The 12115-nt window shown below is 43.0% G+C and overlaps 1 protein-coding gene across 6 annotated transcripts in view; it reads right to left on the bottom strand.

The window, feature by feature from the left end:
* Positions 1–2179: 2179 nt before the first annotated feature.
* Positions 2180–12115, bottom strand: part of lmo3 (LIM domain only 3) — a 44636-nt gene continuing 34700 nt past the window's right edge. For all 6 annotated transcript variants that reach the window (XM_034112301.2, XM_034112298.2, XM_034112302.2 and 3 more), the window contains 2 exons: positions 11570–11695; positions 2180–4400 (listed from right to left, as the gene is read on the bottom strand). In XM_034112301.2, the coding sequence (XP_033968192.1) occupies positions 4295–4400; positions 11570–11695 (232 nt within the window). In that variant the 3' untranslated portion in view covers positions 2180–4294. The remainder of the gene's footprint in view (positions 4401–11569; positions 11696–12115) is intronic.

Here is a 12115-nt window from a genome sequence, read left to right as displayed (position 1 = left end):
TTCAGACTATTATATTTCCATTTGATGTTGGTGAATGTGCCAATGTGATTTGGCTCTGATTTGTGAATGAGTAACGGTGACCTGGGTGTTATGCTTTGTCACAGAGGGTTGAATAATTGTTCAAAGGGCTTCACTCAGTTGAGAAGTAGTCAAATCAGACTAAAAATACAAAAGTCTATTATCCCTGCAATAGTGAGCTAATGACCCAACAACGGGAAGACATTTGCCAGCGCACCCATCTCCTTGAAAGGGCCAAAGGATAAGGAGTCATTAAAGCAGTGTTATCTGGTCCAGATAGCATTGGCATGTCTGTAGAGATCATTATTTTTGCCCCTGGAGCCGTTTGTGAGCAGGGCTAACTGCACACCCAGCGCTAACTCCAGGGTCAGCTGTAACACAGGGATGAAGACGCTAACGATACGCAGCCTGGCAGCTAATGCTTTTTCTAAATGCTCTTAATGATTGCCATCCCTAATGTGGGAGAGTTGTGGGTCTCTGTTTTTCGTTGTGCTTCATCAACTGCCCTGCTGACAGGGCAACAAAAAAAAGGGGAAAATCTTGTTGGTGAACACGAATCAATAGATTACATGTCATGACTATAACACGAAATGCCGTGAGACTGGGTTCGACAGGGACATGGCAGAGATTTCCTTTTTGTGATAAAGACCGACATTAAATAAATCTTAGTCTTGCGATCTAGAGATATTTACTAGCTACTGTATGTTTGGGTTTTTCCACTTCTGTGACCATTGCTTTATTTATTTCAACATGTGTAATCCATCACAGATCATCCAACAAAAGCTGATGATAGCCCAAACCGTTGGACTTTTTGATGGTGTAGTGTCACATTGTTGCATTTAAAGGCCCCAACATAACAAATACATGAAATCCAAGCCTATTTATCTTTATTGGTTCTTGGCTCTCAAACAATACTTTTGTTTTCTTTGGCTGTTTTCCTCAAGCACATGAAACATTGTTCTTACCGCAATGATCATAACACCATCTGTTTTATATAAATGGTTGCATTATCCCACAGTAAATGATTAGACAGTTGTAGTATTCTCTTAAGAAAACCACCTTTATTCGTCTGCATACATTGTGTCGCAGACGGCCATTACTTTGCGATGCATTATCCCTTTGAAAGCAGACAACACGGCGGTAATGATGCTACGTTATCAGCGGCAGGATTCAGGGGTTAACATCTGACTCTGGAGAAGCTGCACCATAATAACACATGACACATGTCTGCCATTAGTGAGAATTCTCCCCATGGTTGCCACACTTTCTTTTAATTTGACTCGGCTGTAATCTCCATGTGTTTTCATCTGAAGAACTTTCAACAGCTTGAGCCTAATCAAAGAGCCTCTCTCTCTTCTCTGTGTCTCTCGATAAGGAAATTCAATTAGCTTAATTGGCCTAGATATTATGCTCTGTAATGTGATGTAAGCATCAGTGTCGACAAACTTCACAGGGCACTTTGGAAGCACCTCGCTAATTAGAGCAATAACTTTAATCCAAATGTTTTACTTCGACATTCCGGATGATTCTAAATTGAAATCCAGGTAATTAGTTGAAACAACCCACGAGGAGATGGCTGCCGCCGCTTCTTGATAGCAGCTGATGGCAAAGTATCACGGAAGCATTGGTTTATCTCCTTTTTTTTCAATGTTTGACACATGACGGTACCAAAATAGAAAATCCACTTTTTTCCTTCTGACAAGATGAAAGCCCATTGTGTTTTTAGAACTGAACAAAGGATGGATTTGAAAAATGAATCTCATTAATATGGGAAATGTAATCCCTGCAACCAAGGCTCTTTCGGAAATATTGTGAGCTCCCTTTCATCGGGACCAAACTGAAAAAAGGGCATTTTTATAAGCAGCGGAGACAACAAACTGAGGAAATGATTGCGCTTTAGATCGATCATATATCATGGGCTACAACATGCTCTGCTGGTTAGGGTAATGGACAGGGAACAGGCCGTTTGGGTGGCTGCTTTGCATCTAATGCTGTGCCCTTGGGCTAGATACTTAACCTTTGTTGTTCCAGCGAACACCGACTTAAATATGGATGTAAAACTTTCTTCAGACACAAATCTCAGCCTTGAATAACAGTTGAAGACAAAAAGACGCCACACTCACTGGTAACACAATAAAACTGTATTACATTTGTGCTTAAAATTATTACAATTACAGTATTTACAAGCGTTGTCCTAAAAATAAACATCTCATGCTGGATGACACATAAAAAGAAATCATTGTACAATAGCAAGCAAAAATTAATATTTATTTTATGTACACCCACAATTTACAAAGTAAAGAAGGTTTTTTTTCAGCTAGAAATGGTGCTGAGCGCTGTTGCACCTGCTTGGATTTAATATTGGATTTAACCCCCCCGCAGCAGGGAGTCATTGAGACTTCGAAGACCAGATCTGAAGGTGACCGACCTGCCGCAGAGTGCAGTTAACTGGCTGTGTTGGAAATTACACAGCCACCCCCGACATAACACAAACAGTGATTGACAAATCATCGATTGGATTCAAGTATCAGCATGTCAAACAATGTGAAATGTTGGACAACAGGTGATGCACTGAATGTTTATCAAATAAATAGTGTACAAAAACTACCCAACCCCCACCATCCCCGACCAATCCCTACGACCCTACAAACACTACAACAACCTGCCTCCACCAGCATTTCCTCACATTTTCTGTTTGAGCAGTATGAAAGCAAGGTTTGGATAAATAGAAAGACCGTCTCCAGCAAAAAAAAAAAAGATACAGCCGTTTTTCAGAACTAAGCCTGGAGTTAGAGTTCAAACCCGGGCTGCCAGAGCGCGGCTGAAAGGGGCTCTGGCGGAATGCATTTCAGGAATAGAACCTTGACTCTTGTCGATTATATGAAAGATAATCTTGCACAACCACACAGTTGTCTACAGGCATTAAGTCTGGTCCATATGTTTAAAGCCGCTTTAGCTATTTATTTATTCAGATGTTGTTGCCTAACATGTTTCTTGCCTGTTAACACATCCAGATTACTTGCACAGCAGTTCAATAATTGCGAATTCAAAAGATAAAGCAATATTTGCAGGTTAACGAATGTTGGGTAAACCTGCAAGCAACATTAGCGTCTCATTGGGTTGGTGTTTGTCCAACAGATACATGAAAATCCAATGTTTACTCTCCTTTTAGCTTTGTTTTGGTCTCCTCCAACCGCTCAAATATATATTTTAAATATCTGGCTCTGTAGCTAACTAGTTGCTAACTTCGAATAATGTTTGGTGCTGGGCAGGCAAACAATTCAGAAGAATTTAAGATTGAAAGGGTTTCATCACTATAGCAATGCTTTTCACATTAAACACCGTTCTATTCATTGTTCAAATAAAGACAAATACTGACCACTGTAGTTTACATGCCAACAAATGCTGCTCCCTTTGACCAGCAAAGTTCTTTTCATTGATATTCAAATAGCCAATTACATTCCTCTGTGACAGTATTCTTCTGGCTTTATGGAGTATATTTATGTAGTGATTGTGTATGAGATTCTATTCATCCAGAGAAACACATTGATTATTTCCAAAACTCTGATTTTGTGCCTGTGAGCCAAAGCAGCTGTGTGATTGGGAAGCATGTAAATATTCTGGAATCTTAAGGATCTGAACCGACTATATGGACAAGACTTAGCCTCGCAGGACTGCATGATGGATACATTCCAAACATGCTCACACACAGACACACACAACCATACATACCAAGCAACAAATGAGTCATCAGTGTTATTTGTGCCCTCTTTACATTCACTGTTTTAAATCTGATATCATACAGTAAAAAGGTCTTCATCTGAAAGTTGATTGACAATACCTCAGTGTGTTTCAGATTCAAGTAGAAGTTGCAGATAAGAAGAGACACAGCTGCTTTTGGGTTGGTTAAAATGTTTTTTTTTGTTGCTTTCCAACAACTGGGATCAGCTGTTGGTTAGAAATTGCTCTGAGGCTGGTGTCGGTTGGCCACGAGGAAAGAGGCAGCATCCGTTAAAAAAAAAAAAATGGCCACACTATTTTTTTTCATACTTGTAGTTTGTTGTAGGCTTCCAGGGCCCTTCCCCGCCACACCGGCGTCTCTATGGCTATTCTGTACAGCGGAGTGTCCCCTCTGCTTAGCTATGTACATGTGGGGGACAGGAGCTGGACAGGAGGCAATAGTGCTTTTTGTTGTGTGATTGCAAGCTCTCCTTCAGTCTCTCTCTTTCTCCCACTCCTCTCCCTCCTCCTCTTCCTTCTCGTTGGCCTGCGAGGGTCAGCGGACCTGGGGAGAGTAGCCCTCCTTCATCAGCCCTTCCTCGTAGTCTGTCTGGCACAGGATCATGTTGTTCTTCAGGAAAAACTTGTCTCCCACACAAAACCTGCACAACACAAAAGAGACAGGAGGGAAGGGGGGGGGGTTTACATAAGCATCAAAGCAAGAATCTCATCATTAGCACTGAGCTGGAGGCTAGCAGGCCTAGCCAGCTGCAACGCTGCCGTGCGCAAGCTAGGCTCTCCTTTAGGAAACAGTCAACTCAATTACAAGGGGGCAAATGCAGGGCTGAGGGGGGGGGGGGGTGGAATAATCTCTGTTTCAAGCCGAGGATCCCTTTTCAGCTGCAGCTTTTACAGAGACCCCCACCGACCTCGGCAGCGGCCCGTCCAGCCCCAGTTGGGGGGGGGGGGGTTACGCTCGACCTTTCAGCATAGTGCCAAGTGGAGATTATGTTGAATGCGTAAGAGCAGTAACTCTTCCTGTATTGTCCTGAGGGCTGCTCATCTCTCAATGTACAGGTTAGACAAGGTGATGCCAGTGTTTACCAAAGGGGAGCTGGAGCTGGGGTTAGGGGATGGGGACAGTGAGCCTCGCCTCCATTTGACTTCCTTGGATGTTAAGACTGCTGAGTTCAGTGCTGGGAGCTGCACACAGCGCATGGAGCTCAGGTACCTGACAAGCTTGGGCTGTTTGCAGCATTTATTAAGGGCTGCAGGGCAGATTGAGAAGCTGATTTGTTACATCCATTTGGGACCAATTAGCAGGATTCAAATGCACCGTAGGTGCTGGCGCAAAGTAATACAAAGTGTGAGAATGGTGTGTTTCTGGAAACAAATCCAAATGCTCCGAGGAAGAGCTGACATTTTATTTGGAAAAAAAACAAAGCTGAACATTCTGATTCTGACATGAGCATTACAGTCCGTTAGTCACTTATACAATATGTACATTAGGTGACTGCAATCAATTGTTTTCTCACATGTCTATTTTAGATTGACAATGCTTGCACACTTTCATTAACAAACTAAACACAGAAGACTAATATCCATTCATCTAAACTGTTTGACACGGTGATTAAACAGGCAGAGGTGTGCGTCATGTCCCGGTGTCATCCTCTCGGATACAAATGTCCTTAAAATGACACATTCTCTCCCAGAATGTATTAGGGTCTGTGTCGAGCCCACTCCCACTTTAGCTTTATCTCCCTTTATTTTTGCACTGCTGCCCTCCCTCTCCGTCATCCTCTTCCCCCCCCCCCCTCACAGCTCTTATCCCTGCCCTCCACTTATTTCACACAGACAAATTGTTCTGCTCCGTGAAATGTCAACAGCATGTGACATCTGTGCACCAATTATGATGAGGATATTACACCGTGCCCATCACAGGCGTGTCTAATAAAGGACATTGTGTTGCCCTAGGACTTCCACTTTCTTAAAAACAATTGCAGAAGGCTCATTTGTTTGCTGCTCCTGACATTTCAGTAAACATTGGATAACCAGCTAGTTTGTGTAAGTAACTTCTCATCATTTAACATTACATGTCACTTGTTGGACACTTTTATCCAAAGCTATTGGCTACCATGTACATTTTTCCCAGTTTGAGCTTTAAAACCAGCAATGAACCCAAATTCCTCCTAATTTGAGGAACTTATAACCATCATTAAACGCAACTTTTTTTAAATGTTCATTGGCTTTTCCTCACTGTTACCAACACATAGGAAGAGAATATATAATATAAATATTCAAGTAAAACTTATGTGTAAGGCATATCTATTTCGGAAAATCAAACACATTTTTAAGGTTTTAATGTATTAACCCTAACCCTACTTTACTTCATTTTCATACAAATCATACCATTCACTGAGCCCCCAAACCCTTTTTGTTAGCATCTGCTTTGATTATTTTGTATTCATTTACACAAGTTCAGCTTTTTTCCATTATTTTGTCACTTATATGCAGCTAACACATGTTATTGTGTAAGCTAGCTATAGCTCAACCTTCATTAAAGGCCTCCCTTAACACCACAGCTGCTAGTATCCATATAGTTTTACCATCACATCATGGTTTCACTGAGCTTCTGCCGGTGCCGTCTTCCTCTCTTCCTGTGCTGCCTTCACTTCTCTCCCTCCGTCTTCCTTCCTTTACTTAGAGGTGACTGTGACTAATGAGTCTTTAGAGGCCTCTTGTTGTAGGAGGAAGAGAAAGAATGGCTTCCACAGGCACACACTTTAAAGATGTATTGCGATGCCAGCAATTTGCCTCGGAGGCCTGTGTTAACTAGAGTGTTCACTTCCACTCAAATGAAGAAACAGGGAGATTGTCAAAGAGAAAATAGTCTCAACTGCACCAAATCTAATTACTGTTGGGATGCATACAGGTTCAGAAACACTTGGCCTGGTGACACTGATGTCTAATTGTAACAGCGTGTTGTAAATCTTCTCTGGCAGATTGCTGCTGGGCAATCAGACAGCCGCACAAGGACACACTGAAGATGAGTTTTTTCTTTGGGGACTGTAACGTGAAGAACATCATTTCACATATGGAAAGGTGTCCCTCTTTGGTGTTAACCTCCAATGCGGTTGTGTTTTAACACACTCTGGCGTTATGTCAGGTTTCTATACTGTAGCACCCAAAAAATCAATTGTTAATCAAACAATGTGTCTACAAATGGTGGAAGCCATTATAGCCATGTACCATCCAATGGAATATGACCCTGCCCTGCCAAATTATGAAGTCCAAAAAAAAGTAATGCAACACAGTCAGTCATGAGACATCCATTTAGAGACATACAGATGCTGACCTTGAAGGATGCGGCCTTGGTTGAAACACTCTTATCATCTCCATGAGCAGAAATAAACTGACATTTTGTATAAAATATGACATTTTCACTTTATATTGTGCAGGATTACACAGTTAAATGGTGTTCTCTAGTAGGCTGGCTGCTCATGCTCTTACTCCTCCACACCAATCATACACAAAGTGACAACTGTGTCCCTTATTGGCTATTAGGCTCCTGTCTAACAAGCCTTAGTCGTGACATACAAGGCACCAGTGGCTAAGCTTAGCTGTGCTGAACCCAATTGGTGTCAGTCTCTCCTTCCCAAGCTCCAGTGTGGAGCATCCTCCCTTATCAGCACTGACCTTCCCCTGCACTGTCACCCATCCTGCTCTCCTTTGCTCCCCTCTACTCTAACTTTCCTTCAGCCTCCCTAGACTGTGGCCTCCAGCTCATCAGGGGGAAATTGGGCCAGCACTGGCTAGATGATGAGGCTGGACGACAGCCCCATCGATTAGCTGTCCCCCAGGGCTGATCTGTGGCTAACTGCTTGCTGGACGGAGTCTCATATCTCTGTCCTTATTCCCAACACCCCCTCTTCTTCTGAGAACCAGCCCCCCCGTCCCTTCGCCTCTAAGACCACAGCGGTGCTTCCTCTCCCCAACTCGGGTAGGGAAAATAACAGGTCTGGCTGGTGGGAAGGTCACGACTGCAGATTCATGTCCAGTTTAACAGAGTAAGGCCATGTTGGGTGCAGACATGAGCAATCAGAGCCAATGTAGGATCCTATATTTTCACTGATAGACCAGGGACAGGAGCTATTCACTCCCCTCAGCTTGATACCATTTCAAAGTCATGCACAGAGCGAAGAAAGAGGGAGTAAGGGGGGGCTTTTGCTCTTTGGCAGATACACAAGTAAGATAACTGGTGAGGCTTTTTCCATTTATCTTATTCCTGAAGCAGTCTCAGCTCTCAATGCTTCTTTTCGTGGCAAGCAAGAGATTGCTGCCAATTTGACGGTGATGATGACAAAGAAGAAGAGAGCAGTTGCAGGTCATGATTGCAGTGACATGTCCACTCAGCTGACGGGCCAGTCTCTCGATCTCTGCTGACCCTTTAACTTAAGCAAGGCCCTTAATAGCTGAACATAACGATGACCATTAGTCTTGCAGTGAGTCCGTGATGAAATCAGGATAATCACTGGCTGCTCTTGCTCTGTGGGATACAGTAGGGTGGTTGTACCCACAAAGCAGCTGATGGCGTAGATACATGCATGACTGAGTGTGTGTGTGTGTGTGTGGGGGGGGGGCTGTATGTTCATACTTGATTGGAGCAATTCAACCTTCAAACGGCAACATGGGCCGCGGCTGACCTGCAGGAGTGCCGGATAATTACAATGTTGACACCTGCTGACCCCGCGATCGCCTGCTCTGTTTATTAAATTTCACATTTTCTGATGACGTTCCGCAGAGAAATCTCTTGGCCATTTGTGAGATGGATTAGATTGCTTTATTGAAGGGCCCGTAGGGGGGTCGATGGGTTGCTTTCATGTTTGTTTGAGGCTGGAAAAACGAGAGGGGACAGAGCTGGTGTAGATGAACAAGGCAGCAGATCGGTATGCTAGACAAAGACTAAAAAGCCCATTTCCAGGCAACAAGACGCTGAGAAACTTGAGTGAGATCTCCTGATAGATCTCAGGCTGAGGCTGGGAACATTTGTAAAAGGTCATTCTATTAATCTGGATATAAATGTTAAAATACTCAAACGAGATTCATTTACCAATGCTGTGGTCATCACTGAAAATCTATTAAACCTGCTCTGACTTTCAAATCGTAATGACAGATGTCAATTAATTCACTAAGTCTGATTTATGACTACTGAGGAAAAACTATTGGCTGTAAAATATGTGGCTGTTTTGGGGTTATCATTTCTGATCCAAGCTTGATTTTGAAGTGTACACAACCAATAAAATATGTTTTGTGAACTCATGAACTTAAGGCAAACAGATTGATCCTTTCAATCAATATTCATTTAAGTATTTCTCCCCTAACAGTTCTACCGATGTTGCAAAACAAAATGGAAAACAAAAAGCCAGTGCTGAGGAACAGCTTCAATTAAAGCGTTGCCACACCATAAATCTTGGCCAGGCCTCTGAGAAATTGTGATGGGCATCTGAACGGTGCTTTCAAGGCCACAGCGGACCATGTGAAACACACTGACGTCGATTTTATTCAACAGTTCATCAACTGGCCTAATGTAAAAAGAAAGATTTGCTCTCGCTTTAATGGGTTTTAATGTGGGAGAGCTGAGTTGGCCTGCCTGGGCCCGGCTGATGAAGATTAGCTGACTTCTTCCATTAGGAGAGGCTGTCTGGTGCAGCCGGCTGAAGTGGCAAGACAATAACCGAGTGCTAATTGTGCGTAACCAGGTCCTTTGCCTTTAGTGTGTGTGTGTGTGTGTGTGTGTGTGTGTGTGTGTGTGTGTGTGCGTGTGTGTGTGTGTGTGTGTGTGTGTGCGTGTGTGTGCGTGTGTGTGCGTGTGTGTGCGTGTGTGTGCGTGTGTGTGCGTGTGTGTGCGTGTGTGTGTGTGTGTGTGTGTGTGTGCCAAGTTTGGGAAAAGAGGTGAGAAACGAAGGAACTCCGGCCAACACATAACCCTCCTGATGTTTTCTGGTTAATGGTGTTTCTGTAACCTTCAGAAAACCTTTGATTACATTATGGTTTGTTTACTAGCTCCAAGAATGTTCCTTCACAAACAACGTTCCATCATAGTAACATGGATCTTTGGGGAAATTCCTGGTAAATTCCCATAACTATTCACAGGAATGTTTTACATGTGTGGAGCAGGGTTTCCGTTAGCCGGTAATTACCGGTTTTTAGCTGGTAAAATTTATTAAAAACCGGTAAATTCAAAACCTGCCGGTCAAAATGTCTGGTAATAATTAGGGAGGCTCCGATCGATCGGCCGCCGGTCATTATCGGCCGATATTCACTCTTAATAGTTTGATCGGTGCTCTCTATAAAGGCCGATCAGGAGAGCTGGATCTGATCGATATGGACATGAACGCGAGTGAAGTGTAACCGGATGCGAGAGAGAGATCAGATCAGCTGCTGAGTCTGACACGCAGCTCTGTATAATCACCTGAAGCCCCGCCCTCTGTTTAGCGAGCTGCAGGAGCTGCATGAGAAACTGACGTGCTGTCAGGAGAGAGAGGGAGGGAGAGGGGAAAAGAGAGGATCCGTTTCTCCCGTGTTATTATTCAAAGTTGATGTAAACTTTTGAATAATGTATGTTATCTACTACAAGTAGTTTGTTTGAATGTAATAATTATGTTGTTTGTTGTTTGTGGAATCATTTATTGAAAAATGAATCTGAATTTTTCGATCTGTTACGATTATAAACTGAAGCAATATAAAAATGAGCCCCGTGAACGGAGTTTTAAACTGAAGCATAACTGCTCATAGTCCGGTGATTACCTGCTAACGGACACTCTGCTACACAACTCTTATTATTATTGAAATATGACCGGTAAGTTTCAAATTTGTCCGGTAAAATAAATTCTGCCTGGACATTTGACCGGCGAGAAAAAATCCTAGCGGAAACCCTGGTGTGGAGAACACTTTTAAAAAGGCCCAGGATGTGCAGGGCTAGAGGCTTTAGCTGATTTATTTATAGTTTGTGGGACTTTCTCAAAGTAGCCTTGAAACATGTTTTTTGCAGCTTTTTAGGAGATTAGCTGTGTTTTACATAACCTATTCTGTCATTTTGTACTTGTCCAACTACTTGCATCACCATGAATCCTGTGGAGAGGAGACACCATCATCTCCATTCGTATAGGTTTTTTATGGGGGAGTGTTTGGGAGAGAAATATGTATTTGTTTCTTATTCTTTCTTTAACCATGTAAATGATTGTGGATAACAGCATTGCACTCAGATACTGAGTATGATTAGATTCTCAAAGATAAGCTATATAGCAGGACTGTTGTATTGGGTTCCAATAAATTGTAGCAGCTTACATAATGAACTCATTTTAAGTGGTACGCGAGAGACTCGCTGAGGGTAACAATGGAGTTTATTAAACAAGGGTTTTCTACCACTGAGTTCACTGCTTCCAAAGCTGCACCCTCTGCTCTGCTGCTGTGGTAAGAAACAGCTCTCACAAAATCTCTGACCACACTGTCGTCGACAGGCAGAGGCTCAGTAATGAAGACTGATGGCCAGAATAATGAATGCACATGTAACTGCACCAGTACATCCAGGCTGACACTGTACAGTAGTAATGCAGGATTATAATAACTGTGCTAGGTCCAGCAGGTGTCCCGCGGCCCCAGGTGGTGTCTTGTTGCTCACTGGTTAGAGAGATAAATCTATGATATGGGATCTTTCTTCAACTTTCAGCGGCACTTGAGATTCACTACGCCCGCAATCTTGCTTCCCTGACCAGCCATCTGCCTAGGCACAGGGATGGGAGAGGAGCAGCGGTGAGGTCCAATCACTCACCTCTGATTGCAGAGCTGGCACGCGAAGCAGTCCAGGTGGTAGACGTTCTCCTTGGCCCTCATGACCATCTCGAAGGCTGGAATTAGCTTGCTGCAGGCTGCACAGTTCCCCGTTACACCAAATAACCTGAGACACACACACACACACACACAAAGACGTATGATGCAAGTGAGCCTCAGTACACGACAGCAAGTCTGGCAGGTGTATAGGTTATCTTAGAACAGGGGGAAATCACATACTGGCAATATGAAAGAGTATTTGTTTATTTCACTTTGTTTTAGGTGTTTGGGTTATTTTCTCTTTTCCAAGTTGCCCTCTGACTTTTGATTGCAAGATACGCCATTCAACATACAACTTAACAGCATTCTAAAATAAGTTTGGAGTATTTGTGCAGTATTAAACATGTCGTTAACAATGTACATTGAACAAAAACACACACAAAAATAGTTGCTAAGGTTGAACCAAACCACGATTCCTTTGAATCGTGATCTGGCAGATATGGGAGAACGTTGTTATTACGTTAGAGAAGGAAATTAAAATAAGTCA

Source organism: Pseudochaenichthys georgianus, chromosome 23, assembly GCF_902827115.2.
Source record: "Pseudochaenichthys georgianus chromosome 23, fPseGeo1.2, whole genome shotgun sequence".
Taxonomy (NCBI): domain Eukaryota; kingdom Metazoa; phylum Chordata; class Actinopteri; order Perciformes; family Channichthyidae; genus Pseudochaenichthys; species Pseudochaenichthys georgianus.
The sequence above is the reverse complement of the archived record's forward strand: the minus strand, read 5'-3'. Positions and strand labels throughout refer to the sequence as shown.